The sequence below is a fragment of the Natator depressus genome, chromosome 10 (genome assembly GCF_965152275.1).
Source record: "Natator depressus isolate rNatDep1 chromosome 10, rNatDep2.hap1, whole genome shotgun sequence".
Classification (NCBI taxonomy): Eukaryota; Metazoa; Chordata; order Testudines; family Cheloniidae; genus Natator; species Natator depressus.
Window position 1 is genome coordinate 76161708 of NC_134243.1, and position 21361 is coordinate 76183068.

The 21361-nt window shown below is 42.3% G+C and overlaps 1 protein-coding gene and 1 pseudogene across 1 annotated transcript in view; both read left to right on the forward strand.

Annotated features, from left to right (window-relative positions):
• The window catches only part of LRRK1 (leucine rich repeat kinase 1), a 108899-nt gene that overhangs the window by 10773 nt on the left and 76765 nt on the right, over positions 1-21361 (forward strand). Inside the window, exons 4-5 of the mRNA XM_074966549.1 lie at positions 19179-19342; positions 21111-21282. Of these exons, the coding sequence (XP_074822650.1) occupies positions 19179-19342; positions 21111-21282 (336 nt within the window). The remainder of the gene's footprint in view (positions 1-19178; positions 19343-21110; positions 21283-21361) is intronic.
• On the forward strand, positions 1927-3426 carry LOC141994631 (centromere protein H-like; annotated as a pseudogene).

Consider the following 21361-nt stretch of genomic DNA (forward strand, 5'->3'; position numbering starts at 1 on the left):
CCACTGAGACAAGTCTGTACAGTAAAAGGATCATGCTGCCCACCACTGGAATTCATCAGCTGTCCAACGGCACAGAGACACATTGCATTACAGTATAGGGTAGGAGCTGAAGAAAAAAGAACATAAATTTGCCCTGCAGATTTAGGTGGCCAGAGCATAATTACATGAGTTGGAATTCAGAGCGGCCCAGAGGTTTAATGCCCTTATGTCTCTTGAAAAATGCAAGAAGATCTTTGATTGACCATGTGTGGCCCAATCCACCTTTTTATTTCACCTGAAAGGTAGCATTCCTGTCATTACAGAGGCGCCTACAATCATGCTAGGGCATTAATTCAGAACTGAGGGCTGGTCTACACTGACAAGTCAGGTTGACCCAACTTCATAGCTCAGGGGTGTGAAATATCCACACCCCTGCGCGACATAGTTAATCTGACCTAATCCCTGGTGTCGACAGCATAGTGTTGATGGAGGAATTCTTACATCAACCTAGCTACTACCTCTTGGGGAGGCGGATGAACCAGTGTGATGGGAGAACCCATCCTGCCACTACAGTGAGGGTCTACACTGAAGCGCTCTGGCAGTGCTGCTGCATTTTAAGTGTAGACACAGCCTGACTCAGATGAAAATGAGCTGCCTGCACATCACCAACCCCACTTCCTGCATCACGGAAAAGTCTTTCCTGTAGGTATCCCATCCAAGCCGTGACCCACCCTGACCTTGCTTCGCTTGTGAGATCTCGCAGGGTCATTTTAAGTGGCTTCCTCATGAAATAGTTAACTCTGCAAAGCAATTTCTCAGAGAAAATTTCACACGCCATTAGATAGTAACTACTTTTGGTTACTTAGTAGCAGCATAATCCATATATGAACGGCTTTCCTTGAAGAAGAGGCCCCCTTCTCCATCTCTGCTCTGTTTGCATTGGGGGTCAGATTTGCAAATGTGGAAGAGAGACTCTGGTGCCTTAAGCAGCCTTTGGCTCAGCCCCTTTTCTAGTGGGTAGGTGCCCCCATCAGTACCGGCCCCCTCACTAATAGCAGGCGAGAGGCTGAGCTGTCCTCTCCCGCTGAAGCACACTGATGGGGGAAGGGGGCAGGGGGCGGGAGAGAGAGAGAGAGAGAGTTTACAAAAAGAAAAGGAGTACTTGTGGCACCTTAGAGACTAACCAATTTATTTGAGCATAAGCTTTCGTGAGCTACAGCTCACTTCATCGGATGCATACTGTGGAAAGTGTAGAAGATCTTTTATACACACAAAGCATGAAAAAATACCTCCCCCCACCCCACTCTCCTGCTGGCAATAGCTTATCTAAAGTTATCACTCTCCTTACAATGTTTACAGTGTTCCTGCCCGTGCTGTTTCTGCAAATTTAAACCACTAGTCCTGTTAGTCTGGCACCAACTTTACATCAGTTTAGAAAATAAAAGTCTACAGCAGCAACTAGTGACTGCCTCCTAGCAATAAAAATAGCTGAAGTCCACATAACCCTGGGCGTTAACATATGTGATGCCTCCAGATTAGACCTTTGTTTTTATTTCTGGAAAATTCTGCCTGGTTGACTGTGTTTCCTTTAATGTCAAGGGCAGGGACTTGCACTTATTACTGTGACTGTTTTGTAGGTTTTTTGTTCATAAATCTTTACTGCTGAATGATTTGGGGGGGGCAGGGCGGACACAGGTTTTGAAGTTCCATTAACAGTAGTGGATCTAAATGTTCTCTGTGTAACGTTTTACAAGGAGGAGTTATGCCAGCAGAAAGGGATCATGGTTATAGCACAGGGCTAGGGGTCAGGGCACTGGCATTCGAGACCCAGCCATGTCATGATGCACTGAATAGCCTTCAGCAAAAGGCTCACAGTTGCTCTCAGCTTCCCCATCTGGAAGACAGGGTGGTGGTGTGAGGATGAATTGGATGCACTTGGGGTGGGCAATGCACTACAGAAGCACTGTAAGTGGTCTTAGTTTGAAGTTTATGGAATAGGAATGAGAATAAACGAATCATGAACTTTTTTTTCTTCCTGCTTCTGACTCTGAGGTCTTTGGGGGCAAGCGGTGAATCAAAAATAATCCTACAAGCAAAAAAACCAAGTTGCTATGTGAGCTGGACTTATTGTGCATGCCCTCCAGAAACAGAAGTAGGAAACAGCAAGCAGAAATAGGAAGTGCCCTTACACAGCAGTAACCAGGTTTTATTTTTAACCCTCTTGAAATGTAGACCATATACAGAAGTGGTGAGATTTGGTGGAGGCCCAAAAGCTAACAGAAATTCAGCTTTGTTTAGAATGCATTGAGATTGCTTGCTGTCACATAAAGATGCTGTGTGATACCAAGGCAGCACATTGCACATTCACAATTATCTTGACCAAGATTTTCAAAAGTGACTAGTGATTTTGGTGCCTCAGTTCTCTGACACCTTGAAGGGGGCTGATTTTCAGAGGGCAGACGCTCAGCATATTCTTAAAAAACAGGCACCTTCAAGGTGTCTCAAGGTGGGTGCCTAAAAATGATGGAGGCATCCAAAATAATGAGTCACTTTTGAACATCTTGGCCTTTGTGAGTAGGACGCATCTGCGATTGCACTCCTAATCATTGCTCAGTGACTTAGCCTCGTTGGTGCTGTACGCTTACAGGGGCCGACATTTATACAATAGTGAGCAAAGCAAAACAAAAACAAAAAACAACTATTAGCGGTAGATTGGCTCTGCATCTCTTGAACCCGTGCCCCGCTGCAAAGAGGAGAGACATGCAGCAGGGAATCAGGAACACATCCACAAAACTGGAGAAGCCGGCAGCCTCCCGAGGGGCAGGAAGCCAGGGGCAATGAAGGGAAGGGGGTTTGACTAGGAGCCAGGCACAGGAGCTAGCAGGAGCTGGACCTGGACATGTTGCTCTGATAAGGAGGCACAAATAGAGCAACAACTCACGGAATATAATACAACAGTTCATGCAAGCGAGGGAACTATTCCTCACCCAGTTACTGAAGACGAGCCAATTAAGACAATCGAAATTTAGTAAGACAAACAGACCAGGTGAGCGTCTCCTTCCAAATCATAACCTAGGTGTTACAAAGGATCCAGTTTACAGAAGCCAGATGCTCTCAGGACCAAACTGAGACTAACTTATGCTGGCTCAAAATGTATCTCAGTGACTATAAAGCACATAATGGTAATGCAGAGAACAAATCCCACCAGCATGCGCATGAACTGGAAGGAAAACCAGCTGATCTTAAAATAGGAATCTACTGCTACACACGCTGGATAATATAACCTGGTCCAAACCCACACTGTGAAGAAAGACGCTGTAAAAGGAATGAGAGGCCATGGAAGTGGACGAGATGGTAAAGAGGATAAGTAGAACCTTGCAAAAAGAAATACAGATGTCTACACTGATTCAAACATATCTAAGAGCATCAATAGTAAATTCTTTGTAAGCACCGAGAGGATAATAGGGTGACAAGTAATAGCCGACATGGATTTGTCAAGAATAAATCATACCAAACCAATCTACTTTCTTTCTTTGACAGGGTTACTGGCTTAGCGGATGGGGGGAAGCAGTAGACGTGATATACCTTGACTTTTAGTGATGATATACCTTGATTTTTAGTGAAGCTTTTCACACAGTCCCACCTGACATTCTCATAAGCAACCGAGGGAAATGTGTTCTAGATGAAATTACTATAAAGTGGGTTTAAAACAGTTCAAAAATTGTACTCCAAGAATAGCTATTTGTGGTTTGCCATGTTTGCTGAAGGTAGGGCAAGAAGTAATCCGCTTACTCTGCAGCAAGAGAGGTTTAGGTTAGATATTAGGAAAAACTTTCTACCTATAAGGACAGTAAAGTGCTGGATTAGGTTAACCAGGGAGGTTGTGAAACCCCCATCAATGGGGATTTTTAAAAACAGGTTACACAACCACCTGTCAGGGATGATCTAGTTATACATGGTCCTGCAGGGGAGGATGGACTAGATTAGTGGTTCTCAACCTTTCCAGGCTGCTGTACTCCTTTCAGGAGGCGGATTTTTCTTGTGCACCCCTAGTTTCAGCTCACGTAAAAACTAGTTGCTTAAAAAATTCAGACATAAAAATACAAAAGTGTTACAGCTCACTGTTACTGGAACATTGCTGACTTTCTTATTTTTAACATATAATTATAAAATAAATCGATTGGAATATAAATATTGTACTTACATTTCAGTGTATATAGAGCAGTACAAACAAGTCATTGTCTATATGAAATTTCAATTTGTACTGACTTAGCTAGTGCTTTTTATGTAGCCTGTAGTAAAAAATCTAGATGAGTTGATGTACCTCCTGGAAGACCTCTGCATACTCCCAGGGGTACACATACACCTGGTTGAGAACCACGGGACTAGATGACCTCTCAAGATCCCTTCCACTCCTACATTTCTGGGAGCAGAGTCGACTGAGCAGAGGGTACAACTCCAAATACAGTTGTTTTACTGCTTGGGGAAAGTGTGATCTTTATTTGGGCAAGAAGAAACAAGACTTCCTATTTAAATCCTTAGTTTTTAATACAATATACAACCAATACATAGGAGTTCAAGCAGCCTGACAGAAGAAATGGTAACAATATAAGGGAGGCAATCGGAAAATCTTTCGCAAACAGGACTTTTATATAAATGGGACTTTTATATATGCTCTTGCGAGTATGTGATGATAAAATAGTTGGGGGGCCAGGGTTCAATCTGGTGAAAAACAAAATCCCCGTCCTTAGTTACATTATGAAATTACTAATTGCCTGGCGTGTGTGCACATCCAACACTTACAATCGCGACCCTGGCTACCATTTTGCCAATAGTGTTGTGTATACATTGACACTTGCAAAAGGAATTGTGCTGAATAGTTACTTTTCATAATGTCAAAAAGACTATATAGGCCTGTTCCAAAGCCCATGGAAATTTACGGGGGCCTTTACACTAACTTCAACAGGCGTTCGGTCAAACCTTCAGTGATGGTCAGAGCCATTTGGTCAGATTTTTTTCTTTTAAGGCCAGCTTCACTAAAGATGCTACCAGTGTTTTGCTCTTCAGAATACAGCCAGCCCAGAGGAAATGTTTGCAGTGCAGAATGGGGTGGGATTTTTGTTCCATCCCATTCTAAATCTTCTATAATAGTTTGATTTTGTATTTATATTTTGATATGGTTCGAACCTGTACTTCATTCCAACTCAAAGGAGGTTGGCTGATCTGAATAGTAGGGAAGGGCATTTAGGCCCTGATGCTGTAAAGAGACCCTCACAGGCAGACCCTGCAATCAGCGTGGTTCTGTGTTGGTACGGGTGTCTTTCCCTGAGTGCTGTCACAAGAGTCCTGCTGTTTGGAGGAGTGGGACCTTAGTGCAGTTAATAAAAACAGCTAAACCCATAAACCTAAACTGTACCCATGACGTTTATTTTTACTGTATCCAGCCAAACTTTTAATGACAATGTGATATAAAAATAAAATGGAGCAAACAATGCAAAGTTCACCCTTCTTTAAAGTCTGATTGGTTTAAAATAGCTTTTCCATCATAACAATAGCAATGCTGGGGTTTTTTGGGGATGGGGAGGGGTCACTATGTAGCTGATTTGGCAGTCTTTGCAAACCCACACCTCCCCAGAGTAATACTTAGAAGTGACATCCACCTTCAAAGAGTGGTGTAGGTGTTAACTAATTCAGCCCCACGAGCGAGGCAAGAATTATTGTCCCCATTTTGCAGATGGGGAGACTGAGATGGAGAAATATCATGATGTGCCCAAAACTGTAGCATGTGTTGGTTGCAAGAGCCAGGGTTAGAACTCAGGGTTTTACTCTCTGCCCTGTGTTCAAGACTCCCAATTATGCTGACCTCCACTTTAAATCACTGGGCCACATTTTTATGCTCAAATGCTGTTGGATTCTGCCCAATTCTAGGACCACTTTTCCTCACCCTTAATCTGTATCAGCTGTAAGGTGTAGATTTCATAAGACTGAACTCTTTATGTCAATTGCTTATTAATGTGGTTTATCAAGGACTGTGTTGGAATCACAAGCAATCACTGTGGTGGGGTGTTTCCTGGAAGCAAGGTGATGCGAGCTGTATCTTGTTGCCTTAGAGAGCAGTCTGTTTTCTCTCTCTCTGTTTTGGGGTTCTTGTGTGTTACCATGGAGTTTTCTACAAAATAAAATGGGGTTACACTGCAACCTTCCAGCAAGAGCATTTGTTTTTATCTAACTTTTTGAGTATATGCCATGGACATATCAACTAATCCCTGGGATACGTGAACAGAACTCTCATTTAAATCCATTGGAGTCATACACATATGTGTAAGAGGGTAGATTGTGTCCATGAGCAATTCCCCCCCCCCTTTCTCACTGCCTCTTTGTGGTTTCATTAGTAATGCTGATCTACTGCTGCTGTCTAGGGATTGGTTCCTGTTGCAGAATGAAAAATAAGGAGAATTTTCCTTCCACTTGGCAGTACCACAGAAATTCTTTCAATATGACGTATTTCCATACATTTGCTATAGGCTGGGGCAGGCACATATTATTAGTACCTTCCATCGAGTGCTCTCGTAAAGGTGGGATTTCCCTCTCTGCTTGTGTGTTCCTGTTAGCAGTAACATAGCCACCTACATACAGAAAGGGAAAAGTCTGTTCTCCGAGGAGTTTAAAATGCTAGGTTTCTAAGGTGCTTAGCTGGCACAAGCGAAAGAGCTTTTGCAGTGGTTAATCTGGAACTTTGGATGTCTGGGTTCAGTTTTCTCCTCTGCCACAAACTTCCCATGTGACCTTGGGTAAGTCACTTAGTGGCTCTGTGCCTCAGTTTCCCATCTGTAAAATGGGGATAATAGCACTTCCTCCCTCACAGCGGTGTTTGAGGAGACTGTGTTAACAGAGTACCTCATGAAGACTTGTACTGAAATTGTACTTAGGGAATGTTAAACTCCACCTTTCCCTTCATTTTCCCTGTCTTCTTTTTTGTATTTTAGACTTCAAATACCCAATAAATGGCTTGCAGTGTGACAGGGCATAATCTCAGAACTCACTGGGAAAAGCTCAGTGCAAACTGTCCATAATCCCTTGCTGCATACAGTTGCAAGTTCTGGTAAAATAATGAATAATGAAGCAGGGCAGAGATTCAAACTTAGAAACGAGAAGTCTGGATAAATTTAGCTCAAATATTCTTGGTATGTTTGTGGTTCCTGTGGAATTTACACTGCTTCATGCTTTAATGATTGCATTATCGTTTAGAAAAACTGGCATCACTGACTGGACAAAACTTTACAATTAAGACTCTTTAAAATTGTTTTAAATGATTCACCTGGATTTCTTGTTTTGGAATTACTCATTCCCCCCCCCCCCCTTCTTGGGGAAGGAGAGTTTGACTATAGATTATTACTTAATTGAAAAGCCACAAAGCTGGGTTTGCAAGGCTTAGAGCTGATACACACTTCAGTGTGATTATCTACCTTACATTAAAAGTCTGTCTAGGGAGTAAGATTCAAAGGGAATGCTGATAATCACTTCAGACAAGAACTCCCCCAGAATCTGTCTCTCTCACATCAAAGATGTTCAAAAGTGAAAGCTTTTATTTTTGCATCAAACAGAATTTTTTAAACACTAATGGACGGGATCCCCTTTCATATCTCAAACATAGCTCCATATTGTTAACTGAAGTATAGCTCTCTGTATTCAGCCCACCGTTGTGGGTGTGATTTTCCACTGCCTTGCATCTTGAGTACTCTTCCTCACCTGGGCAAAGTGAGAATAAAATGCTATCACATCTGAAGTCTCCTTTGTCTTTACATAAAAGGTAGCCGTTTGCACCCCTTTGCACTCATTGGGCCAGATCCTCAGGCACACTGGATTTGTGTTTAGCACACATTGGTGGGAGGGTGGATATAAAGTGGCTTTCCTGTTTTGGCCCCTGGTGCAATTTAGATCAGCCTCTAGGTTGCTCTGAGTTGCATTGGCTTGTAAAGGTCTCTTAAGGCTCTCAGCTCATTCCACCCCCTCCCCCTTTAAATTATACCAGTTGATCACTGCGTTATGCTATCAGTATACTCCGTGGGTGAAATCCTGACCCCATCCAAGTCAGTGACAAAACTCACATTGACTTTCCTGGGGCCTGGATTTTACCCCATATAGTTTTCAAGATCAAAGTATATGTATTTCCAGCAAAATACACATAGTAGAAGTTTGTTTGCTCAGTGGTAATGCCTGCCCCCCAGTGAGAGAGAACTTGTGTTTACTATAAAAACAAATAGTTGTGTTCCCCAGTCCTTCTTTCTTCCTTTTTGCATACACAAGCATCTCTGGTACCTAAACTTTATCACAGACTAAGGGAGACATTTTTTGTGGGAACCGCTTGCTGAAATTTTGGCTGCACATCACTTGTCTCAGGACCAATGCTGCTTATCTTGGATATTGCTTGTGGATGTTTGACACGCTTTCCACACTTTCCAGTTCATTCAAAGTAAAGCTGCTAAGATAAACTTCCTTCCATGTTGTTCTCTCCATACCCACCTCTCTGAGGATCTGATCCAGCTTCCATTGAAGCCTATGGAAAAATTCTCATTGAGGAGAGGAGCAAGCGGGGGGTGGGGTCGTGCAGGGAAGAGGCCATGCAGGAGCAGGGCCTTGGGGGAAGGGGTGATGTGAGGCCTGGCGCTTGGAGAAAAGGGGTGGTGTGAGGGTGGGGCCTTGGGAGAAGGGGCGGTGAGAGGGCGGGAGCTCCAGGGGAAGGGGCATCGTGGGGGCAGGGCCTCAGGGGGAAGGGGCAGTGGAGGGGCGGGGCCAAAGTTCAGGATCTGGTGGCCACCCCACTTTTAGGGACCTTCTGCCATTCCTGCCCCGTGCTCTCCCAGTGCCCACCACAACCACCCCTCGACTGATCCTCCCACAAGCCCGTAGCCTTTTCTTCTGCTCTACCCCGACACATGGAAGGAGTATCCTTTCCAAACAAGCTTGTAAAGCCTGCTAACCCTTCTTCAAATTCCATCTCCAGGCTTGCTTCTATTGTGATCCCTACCGTCAATGGCTAAGAGCTATGTAAAGGGCCAGCAGGGACTGGTGGGATAGTTGAACCATCTATCGCATATGTAGGCCCTAATTCAGGAAAGCAATTAAATATGTGCTTAAGTCTGACTGAAGTCAGTGGGCCCTACTCACATGCTTAAAGCTATGCTTAAGTGCTTTCCTGAATTGGGGTCATCATCAGCCTATGGAACCCCATGTTCTTAGCTTTGTGATCTCTTCCCCCTTTCCTCATATTGTTTGTAACATTCACTGGTGTCTTGTCTTAAATTAGGCCGTGATTCAGGAAAGTGTTTCAGTGTGTGCTTAAAGTTAAGCATGTGCTTAAGTGCTTTCCTGAATAAGGATGCTTTCAGGCCTCAAATTGTGAGCGGTTTGGAGCGAGGACTGTGTCATCGTATGCGTTTGAACATTGGCTGGCGCAGGGTGGCCCTGTTCCCAATTCACTGTTGGTATTGCTGTAGCAGCTAATACAAGTAATCATTAGTGCTGGCTGGAAAATAGTAAACACGTTTTTGAAAAAAATATTTAAAGGAATGAAAACCTTTTTTTTTGTTTTTTAGGTGTTTTTTCCAATGAAAAATGAAACACTGGAAAATTTCCCGGGGGGGTTGGGAAGAGAAGGTTGCTGTGGGAAAGCTGGAAAATTTCAAAAGAAAGTAAAATTGGCCATGAAAATTTTAATTGTGAAAAATGGCCATATTTCGTTTTTTAAAAATCAGTTGAAAATTTTGACCAGCTCTAGATATACTAATTAATTCCCTCTCTTGGTCTGGATTTCATGGGTTGTACTTTGTTCAGTTGAACAGGGATGGTCCTTATATCTCCTTTTTGTCACTTCCCACTGGAGACCCAGGAGCGGTGCTTTAATATTCTCTCTTTGTTTGGCATAGTCAATATTTGGAAAAGCAGCGTGAAGGGAATCAAAGAGAGAACAGTAATTGTACTTATGCCTGTTCCAATTAAAAATATATATCTGGTAAAGAAAAAGAGTAGCAGAGGTGGCTTATATCGATAAGCACGTTTGTGAATGCAAACTGTAGGACTGGGATGAAATCACTGAAACCATGCCGCAGAAATAGAACTTTCGTTTAAAAGCTGAGTCATTTTAATTTTTCTGCACAATAACCACATCTCTGGCCATTTTAGGGTTCTGTTCCCTGATATTTATTTTATTTTATTGTTTTCCCTACTGAATGGAATTTAATATCAACTTTTTCACTTCTTTCAAAAAAATATTGATGTTCTATTAAAGTCTTTTGTTTATGCCTAGAGGAGTATAATATGGGTAAGGACGGTGTAAGCTTCTTCACACTGCTCACCAGGGCACCTCGCCTTTGATCTGGAGGGGCAATATCTGTGGGCAGGAGGTCAGCGCTTTCTGCATACCCATTCTGGTCTTGGCCTAAATAGAGTGTTGACACCTGGCCTGCTGGTTATGATGATGATTTCATGAGTCTGACACCTGCCTACTAAAAACTAGATTGTGACCACGAGAATTTTGAAAGCTCTTAAGTAATGGGGAATTAATTTGTTACATAACATTAAAGTTAATGGGCCTGATCCTGCACTCAGTTAAACAGGTGAAGTCACCTGTGTGTCTGATTAGCCCAATTAATTCATTTTTTCCCAGTGAATTAAGCAAGTTGCTCTGACTTGTTCTTGTGCCCCTCCTACAATCTCTGCTTGCTTCTCTGGAAACCAGCCAGGATCCCACCAGCGCAAATGCATCAGAACAAACTTTTAACTTGGTTTCAGCTTCACCTCTTCCTCTTCAGCACACGGAGCAGGAAGGGCAAACAGGAACCAAGGGACTTTCGGACAGATAAGCATTCTGCTTTTATGATCTGAGGACAGCAGGGTTAGCTAGCTAATGCCTGCTAGTGTTCCTAACGCAGTCATTCTGAGTCCCATTCGGAAAGAGAGAGGAGCAGGTCTAAGTTTGCTTTTCGCTTCCTGTCATTTACTTGCAACAGTTTGGCTAGCTTGCCTAGGATACGGGATCTATGTTACATGTTAACTCGCTCAGTAAAGGACAATGTTTATAACTTGAGTTGAGGGAGCTGGGGATGAGATGTGGAGAAATGTACATTTGAATGTCTGAGTGTATTGTGAGTTGAGACTTTACATAGGGTTTGTCAAACCAGATGATATAGTACTGGTCCCTGTTTAAGCCTTTCATTGTAGCCCAGACATACAAAATACCACCATGCACTTGAATAACTAGCCTGGTGGTTCTCAGACTTTTGTACTGGGGACCCCTTTCACACAGCAAGCCTCTGAGTGCGACCCCCCCATAAATTAAAAACACTTTTTAATATATCTGCCACCATTATATATGCTGGAGGCAAAGTGGGGTTTGTGGTGGAGGTTGACAGCTCACGATCCTCCATGTAATAACCTTGCGACCCTCTGAGGGGTCCCGAGCCCCATTTTGAGAACCCCTGAACTAGCCAATGGTGCAATGCTATACATAAGGCAAACATTCTTTCCTGATGACCACAGGGGAGTAGTTACAGCTTTAAGTGTGAAATTTAAATGCCCGTATTCCCTTACCATTCATAGCTACAAATATAGCTAGTAGACATGAACTTATCCAGCTCTGTTGAATGTGATTTAACTTCCTATAACACAAGTCGCAGGTTGATGCTGATGTTGTGATGCACTGAAATGTATTTCTTTGTATGCGCTCTAAACTTGCTGCCTTTTCATGGGATTAAGTGGCCTCTTGAATTTGTGTTATGCTCCAGCACAAAATGAATAACTGACCCATTTTCACTCAGACTCCCAGAATAAAGTAATTCATTCCCATAATCCAAGGTAGCAGGCAGATATACACCCAAATGCAGATGATTCATTACAGAAAATATCCTATAAATGTAGAACTGAAGCTGCAGCTTCCTAGGCCTGCTACGTTTTTGTAATTTACCTCTGGGTGTAGCTTTTCAAGGGAGTAAAACCCCAAATCATTTTCCTTCCCAGAGTCCATTTTTTTCACTTTCTGATTTTCATTTACAATTTTAACAAATGATTTCACTTCCAGATTAAGAGAATTTTGCTTTTGACCATTTCCAATGGCTTTCACTATCGTGGTGCACGATGCGTCACTGAAATTACTGCTTGTCAAAGTTTGTCGTATAAAGTCCTTTTAATTTAGTGACAAACACTTTATATGGGACAAAATTTGACATGCCAGGTACTGGCACTCAAGCAATTTAAAAATAGTGCTAAATTAAACAACAGCAACAAAAGACCCCTTCAATTTCTGATTTTTCTCTGGAGTCAGCCTGGCACTATTCCTCCTGATTTCATCTTTGGCCCTCTCTAATTACATAGTTACCAGCTCCATTTGTAGGGGAATTGGGCATTGATTGTACTCTATGTGTTGTGGGTGATGCCCAGTTTTACATCCTCTTTTCCACTGGCCTACCCAGAGGCTCTCAGTGTAGAACAATTGCTGTAATTAGTTTAAATAATGGGTGTTTGGTTAAACTGAACTGCTAAGCCCTCAGAGTCAGCACAGAAGAGATTTCCTCTTTGCTTGGAGAAGTGATGTGATGTTGGTTGCATGGAGAATGAGAAGGTTTGGTGTGATCATAGCCCGTGTCTCCAGTCATTACATCACACTAGTCACAGAGAGAGATCACTTTACCATCAGGAGGGCTTTGCCCAGTTCTGTCACTTTGGCTCTTCAACAGATCCAGGCCATTTTGTTACCTCCTGGATGGATTTATTGTAACCTCTCTGATGGGTCTCCCAGCAGGGACTTTGTAATGGTTCTGATTGATTCAAAATGTCTCCACCAGGATCATAAATCAGACAGATGGGACTTTGTATATTTCATCTAAATCATAAGAACCATGTAAATTAGATTATAAACTCCTCAGAGCAGGAACCGTGTCTCCCACTGGGATTGTACAGTACCTAGCACAATAGAGCTCGATCCTGAGTAACGGGGCTGTGAGGTAGTAAAGCCACTCTGTGGCCATAATTGCAGCCTCTGTGGCTATCCTCCTAATCCCCATGTGCATGGTTAACGGCTGGTGGAGCTCCAGAACTGTCACTCCACTGTCCTCAGAGTGAGCTCCCTAGCACATAGGGTGGGGCAGGTGCGCCTGCCACAACTGGGGCCTGCTGTGGTGAGTGGGGGAAGGACGTGTGGTTTGACCATACAAATTTACCAAAGAAAATAAAGAATATGCCCCAAAGTAGTTTGTCATCCATGGAATGAGATTTTCTTCCCCCCTCCTTCCCCTTTGTTTAATCTGGAGAATAACAATCCAGTCACCTGTGCATGGTTGGGGCACTATCTAAATTCTCTCCTAGTTTGATTTTGTTCAGAGGGACAGGGGCGTTTCACTCCGTGTCTCCCTTTCCTTCTGCAAACCCAGCATATTTAACACCGATTTCAGGGTTGTTGGGGTTTTTTGTTCAATAAATTGGGAGCCGCAAAGACGCAGGAAGGGGATTTGTGAAACCTGTTCTCAGACTCTCTAGAAAGTAAAGCTCCAGGTACCTCATCTGGCTACTGGCACCTTTGGGGTGAATCAAGGAGTAAAGTACTACTTCAAATTAGTGCGTCATGGTGGCAGAACCTGGCCTATAATGATTGTGAAGTACTCTCTAAAGGAGACTGATCCAAAGCCCACCCAAGCCAATGGGAGTCTTTCCACTGACTGCAGTGGGCTTTATTTAGGGTCCTAGAAGTGCAAAATAATTGTTAGTATTATTAATTTAAAACTTTTCATAGAAACAGGAAATAAATGGGAGCGTGGGTCTGTTACAGAAGGTGCAGGAGGCATGCTAGTATTAGCTTGGCCTGGAGTTTGTTTCAGAGTTTCACAAATACCTGCTAAAATGTCTGGATTATTATTGTAAAATTTCAGAATCTGTGCTGGGTTTGGTGATTTATTTATTTTTAGTCTGAACTATTTTGCCCATTTTAAACAAGGCCAGTACCCACCACTTTTCCTTTTTTCATTTGCTCTGTGACAATGTTCAAGAGTCAAAATGGCAAAAGATTAATCTGATAAACCTCAGCACTAGCCATCTGGTGCTGCTGAGGAATTAATGTCTGAGGTCACCCTGGAGCCGCTATCTCCCCACCCACCCATCCATCCCCATCCCCATCCCCCGAATCCTCTCTTAAGAACCAGAGGGTTGAATTTCACTGTAATAGGACATGGAGATGAAAATTACCATCAAGGCTAAAATGCGGTAGTCACTTCAGACAAAGAGCCATCTCTCCAGCCAAGAGGCGTTACATCTAGTGGCCGCAGTAAGGACTGTCTGGAAGCTATTTCTGCTGATGCAGAGTTCAGATGGTTAAGAGTTCAAGGAATTAATAGCTTAATGGACCATCACTGAATAGGTTGATACCTTATGGGAGATGGTCTTAAAATAATTATCTTCGATTTGCTCCAATTCTTGGAATCGTCTTCCTAAAGCATGACAAGGTTAGTAGCAGTTTTAAAGCGAGGGTGATTGGGGTTTTGTTTTGTTTTAAATCCTTTATTGAAACAGAAAAACTCCCCGCTCCCATTTTATCTTCTCTCAAACATCTCATTTGTGTCCTGTCTGTTTTATGGTAAATGAAATATCCTGATATGAAAGTATTTATGTCTATTGAGTCCAAAGATCTTTTGCCTAATCTGTTATAGGGAGTTGTGGCCTTTTAAAACTTTATATTGTGACTTCTCAAAGACAGGTACTACCCATATATTCTGGTGAGTAGATCATTTGGAATGTAAAGAGACCCATACGATACTGCACAATCTGCCCCTTTACTGTGCTATCATTCACTGACATATTGATATTTGCTGTGGAGTTTACCTGCAAACAGTCACTTTTTTTAATTGAAAGAACACTGTCAGTTTAGAAATGGTATATTTTAAACAAACAGATTCCTTATCCAGGTTATTAACAAGGCCTTAGAGTTAATAAAACTGTGCGTAATTATAAAATCCCCATATATTTTCCATTGTTAATGACATTTGTTTACTTTTTATTGCATTTCTCTTAGCTTGGAGAATGCTGTCAATTTCACTTCCAGGTTGTTAGTGCCATAACATTTAGGTTGCAAACAGAGCAGGGGTCATGTTTGTTTGTAAACAACAGTTTCCTTGCATACTTTTTAAAAAGAAAATCTGAGATATTTCTACTGCTCTTAGCTTTAGTAAAAGCCTGATATTGAATAATCTACATTTGAGTTGGTGGTGACCCCTTAAATAATATTGAAATCAAAAGTGTGAAACATCTCCTAAATTAGTTCTTTTAATATGAAGTCTAAAGTGGGTTCAACTGTGAAAGAAAGAAGCACTGTTAAAAGTCAGTGAATGCCTACAACTTTTCCCTTTTAAAACAATGCTTGGTTCGCTTACTGTCCTCATTGGAACAAACAGAGTCTGGGGCTTCAGAGGTCTCAAATAGGGCAGATACCGGAGGTGGGGGTATGAATAGGCAAGAGAAAGCCCGTGGGCCTTATTTTGTTTGATTCTGATGGCCTCTTACAATATTATCAGAACTCCTTGGGTATAATTATAGTAATGTAATTCACTAGTCCCTATATGTTATATTCATTTAGACCCCTATTCAGCAAAGGACTTAAGCATATGCTTAATGTTAAATCCCTGCTACTGAAGTACATGCTTAGAGCTAAACTATGGGCTGGGTCCGGGCTGGAATACTCAGCACCTTGCATGATTGAACCCTTAAGGGCATTTTCAGAGTAATTTGTCTTCAGCAGTTGGCCACACGTACATTCTTTCAGTAATTTTACACATGTGAGTTGGCCTATTCAGTGAGACCCCTCACAGGTGTTGAAGTTATTCACATGTGTAACAGTTTGCAGGATTAAAGCCTTAGGCAAAACTTAATTTACCCTTGATTTCAATGGGGAGTTCTGCTTAAAAATGGATGACACGATATGGCAAAATTAACATATTTTAGCAAAGAATTTTCCCAGAAACATAAATGCAGGTATTAAGGTAGTTCAGTCATAAATCTTCTAGAAATAAAATCGTCTTTGATCAAAGAAAGGTAATTATTCTTTTCTTTTAATACTTAATATAAATTAAGCAAATAAACACACTTCTTACCCATTATTTCCTATCTCTTAAATAATGTTACTAATATTTTTACAATTGCTTTAAGAAAATCAGTGCAAAACTTATGACAAAAGTAGAAGCATGGTTTCTCAAGCTGCCATTAGTGAATCAGGTAATTACTGTGACCCAGTCAGACCCATTGCTATGCAACAGATAACATTTTTTCTTTTGAGACCCCAAGAATGAATGAACTGGGTTCCACTCTCACTTAAATCTGTGGAACCTCATTAACTTCAATCTGGTCACATGGAGGTAAATGACTTTGAGGGAAGAATTTTTCTTGCCCTGTGACTCCTCAGTTTTGCTCTCTTTCTGATTGAAAGTTGATTGAGTTGCAAGCTTTTTCTGTTGCTAATGATCTAATGATAGCTTGGGGTCTCAGGCTTTTGAGGAGTGAGATCAGTTTCCCTTAAGCAGAGTGTGATCTTAGAAAGACATTGTGATGACAGTTACAAAACTAAGTTAAGTAATATGCAATATCAACTTTTTGCCCTTGTTATGATGTTTAAACGTAAATACAGTCATTTCAAAGACTAGAAGTTAGCTAGGTTCAGTGAAGCATTCTTCTTAGCATATGCGCAATATGCCTCAGGTGGTACGTGACCAGCAGTCATCACTTAATTTGGTCTGCTGGTTGGATCTTTAGCTTCCCTGGCCCGGGCCAGGTACCGATGGGGGGTGCGACATGAACACTGATTCACGTCGCCCAGTGAAGCAGTTATGAGCCCTATCTTTCCCACATGATATGAGTGTTCAAATGGAGCATTAATGGGTTATTTCTTGGTTATACTTTAGCAGGTGCTGAGCTCACTGGGGTAGAGACCCATTTTCCTTTAAACTTCCCTATCTAGTGAAGTACCATCTTATCACCATTTGAGCTAGTGTCTTATAATGAATTACCTGTATTGATCACCTTCCACAGCCATTAAAAACCTGCAAAGAAATGAATGCATTCAAATAGACAATTTAAAAAGTAACTTATTGTATAAAAGCACAGAAAAATATAGTTATTCTGATAGGTCAGCTATGGCTGTGCAGTGATTTTTAAATGATCGGGGCAGGAGATTAGTAACTGTTAAATGTTCTTCTATATATTCAGCAAAATCCCTACGAATTGGGGGTGAAAATTGTCCCTGTTGCGTTAATTCAGAGCTGCTGCTCATTCCACTTTCATTTAATATCATGTTCATTTGGTTTGAATTCTTGCTGTTTGCCCTTCACACATTTTGCAGCTCCTGAGAAGGATTACTGTTGCCTGCATATCTTAATAGCATGAATCTCTGGAGCCGTCTCAGATGTCTCGGTGACTTGAGCTTGATTTAAATAATTAATGAGCAATGTTAGTCAGAATGTATTGGTAATTCAAACTGCATTATCCAAGGGTATGTACTGACAACTATAGATTGATTCAAATGTATTCCTTAGTCCAGCCTGCATTACACTAAAATTCACAAAGATCTTCTTGTTACCTCATGCAATAAACCCAGGCACACAACTAGTGTGACCAGATAGCAAGCGTGAAAAATCGGGATGGGGTGGGAGTAATTGCTTATATAAGACAAAGCACAGAATATTGGGACTGTCCCTATAAAAGCAGGACATCTGGTTACTCTACGCACAACTGATCTGCTGGTGGCTTTGAAGGGTTCTTTGAGACAGATTTTAAAGGAATTATAATGATGGTTTGGTAGGAAAAACTTCTTTAACTACTAACAGATCTCTCTTCACTGGGGAGAAAGCACCCCCGTTTTCTTTCCATATAATTATGTCTCATTCTTTCAGGCTTTTCATAATTTCATTTTTAATGGAGTCAGCTGTTGCTGTTGGTGGTTGTTGGTGGGCCCCATTATGGTAGGCAGAGCGCAAACACATGGTCCAAGACAGTCCCTGGCCCAAAGGGCATGCGCCCTGAATAGACAAAACAGACAAAGGGTGAGGAAGGAAACCGAGGCACAGAGAAGTGAAATGACTTGTCCAAGGTCACGCACCAGGTGAATTACTGAGCCAGGAACAGAATCTAGACTTGCTGACATTGCTGGCCAGTGCCCTTCCTGCTAGGCCCTGATGCCTCTTGGGCACTTTTTAGTCATGATTGTTTTAGATATAAGCTTATTTGGGATTTGGTTTTTTATGAGCTGAAAAAGCAGCCTTGCAAACTCGTTGACCCATAATGCAGTCCCTGTCAACACTAGCTTTATGGCTGCCTCTTAATGAAGGCCTCTCTCTCTGCCGGTCCTGACAGCTCATGCACCTTTAAAGGGAAGAATTAATCCCTTTGCTCCCCAACTGGGGGTGTGGTGCATATACACCCCATCACACATCCTCAGACAAAATGGATCTAATCTTTCTAGGATGGTTTTGTGGCTAAAACACAGGATTTAGGGCTCTGGTTTCTATTCCTGGCTCATCCAAGGTGGACCTGTGTGACCTTGGGCACCTTGCTTAATCTCTCTGTGCCTCATTTTTCCCATCCAGAAAACGGAAGATGATAATTTTTCCTCCCCTCATATGGGTGTTGTGAGGCTTAATTAATTAATGTGTATAAAGAGCGTGCGAGTCCCTCTGATGCGAGGTGCCACAAAATGACAATGGCTTGTTATTTAGTGTGATTGTACTGATGGCGGAAGAAGACTTTCGTATAAGAAGTAGGCCTAAATAATAATTCAGAGCTATCTTGCTACCTGTAGGGACCACTCAGTTCCTCAGAACTACTCCAGGTGGCAACCTTGCCTAAGTACTTGCTCAGCCCGTGTTGTTCTGCTAACAGACTCTAACAGAATCCAAAGTGTGTCTGCTTTTATGCACCTCCCTTTGGAAAGTCCCTCTAGCAGAGATTAAGGAAGTCATTGCCCTTTTCAGTTTCATGTCCCCATTGGAAAGTTGTCTGAGCACCGGTTTTTAGGATGTTCTTTTGTTGTTGTTGTTGTTTTTTACTGTATGCACAAAATAATCCACAGCAAATGGATTGCCGTTTGTTCTTCTCTGTGTGCTTTGACATTGCAACAGTGCACGAGTAATAAGCAAATGCTTCTTCCTTTCTTTTCTTTCCTTTTAACCCAGGTACTGTGGACATGGGTGGCAAACAGTCCACAGTTGGCGATGTCTCCGTAGGCCACTCCCCTGTGATAAGAAGCATTCAGGACGCTTACAAAAGTGGAGACACCAGTAAGGCCCAAGAGCTGATTAAACTCTCATGTGAGGAGAACATATTACAAGTGGAAAAGGTAGAGTATGTGTTATCTGTCATCGGGTCTCATTGGAAAAGAAACCTACCAACTCTGGGCTTGGATCTGCAGTTGTTTCTCATGCAAAAGGCCCATTCACTTTTATCTTACAATATTACCCAGAAACCCACAAAAGATTGGAGCCTAATTGTGCTGGGCACCACACAAGCACAAAGTAAGAGGCAGACCTGCCTTAAACTTTCTAAATGGACAAGAGAGCCAATGGTTTGGAGAGAAAACAGGCACAGGTAGGTGAATTGGCCTATCCAAGGTCACATAGCAGGTCAGTGGAGAGTGGGTAAAATCCTGGTTCCAGTAAAGTCAGTGACAAAACTCCCATTGACTTTGATGGGGTCAGGATTTCACCCCAAGTTTCCCAACTCCCAGTCCTCTGCCCTGGCCACTGGACCTTACTGCAGTTTTGCCTGGGTGAGGACTGAGTAAGCCCTGCAACATTTAGCTCTTCACTTCTCGACGCTATTTCAAGATGATCTGCTTGGTTGCAGGGAAGGGAAAAGATAACTCTTGCACCCTCATTTCGGAAACTGTCAATTAACCATTCGTTCTTCACTGACTGTTTAAAGTGAATGGTTTTACTCAGAAAAATGACTTTGTAAAAATGGTTTGGGGAGGAAGGGGGGGGCGGTTTCCATGTTGTTTCATGATTCTAGAAAAAGAGGCCACTCATGGCAAAATACATTCTAGATTGTGGGGTAAATGGTTTAGTAATCTGTATTCGCCCAAGAGGGGCTTGTGCTTTGAGTTTTGTTTTTGTTCCATTTCTGTTTGGGTGTCATTGGAGATGATAAAGGGGCTGTTTCAGCCACTTGGACAAAGCTATTGGCTTCTTTCATGCCAAGAGTAGCGTGACTTTTACCTCGCCTACCCTACTTATGGCTGCTGGTTCTTTTAGCTTTGACAGGAGAGGCTCATGTGTTTAGATCCAGAGGTCCCAGCTTCAGTTCCCAGCAATGACCTCTCCGGGGGCATTGCATAACGCCAGCAACTGAGCGGTGCAGTTTTGGAACGATTGTGCAAATCTGCTTGGCAGGAGCTGATCACTCTAGATGTTCTGGGAGGTGGGGTTCCTTCAGGTCAAGGTTGAGGTTTCATATGAGGTAATTCAAAGGAAATGTACAATGTGTCTGGCTGCCCTGAGCCTCTTCCAGAGTCTACATCACAGACCTTGATCATCTTTGGAAGATACTGAGTTGTTTTAATATAGAATGAAAACTTGCATTCTGTGGTTACACAAAAAATGTAAAATCTTATCTGCTCAGTGTAGTAGACTGTTCCAATACAGAAAACAGATGGAGTCAGTGAGATAATTTAGAAGGGCATTTACAGAAAAGAGATTTTGTCAGCTGAGAGATTGGTTTGCCCAAAAGCCATAGTGTGTGTAATACAGTAATATAAAGTACTGAGTATTACAATCGGCAATGAAAGGCAGTCTGTATTCAGGCCCAGATTTGGGAGGTCTGTATTCAGGCCCAGATTTTACTATATGCTTCCTCTGTGACCCTGCTCTCTTAATCTCTTTCTGTCTGAATTTCCCATCTGTAAAATGGAGATGATAATTCCCAGGGGTATTGTGATGATAAATTCATTAGTGTTTGTGAATAGAGTTCATATAGCACAGTGATGGGGGACATTTAAATACGTAGCTAGAAGGCCTCCGCCATCACTGTCTACCTACTTCATAGTCCTCAGAAAAAGATGCCAGAGGGAGAGATTGCCTTGCCTTATTATGCTGTGTTTTCTCCACTAGTGCCAGCTTTTGAGTGTTGCATCAGCGTATGGAGATCTGCCTGCAGTGAGGTATTTACTCAAGGAAGCGTTGGTGGGATTACCGACGGAACCCAATGATGATAATCCGGCTGTGGTGGCAGCATATTTTGGACATGAGGACATTGTGAAGGAATTATTGGATTCTTTGCTTGGTAAGTTGTTCGTCTGACTGACTGTCGGTGACCAGCTTGTTCTCTACCTTCCCCGCCTACTTTTGCCTCAGCCTCATGG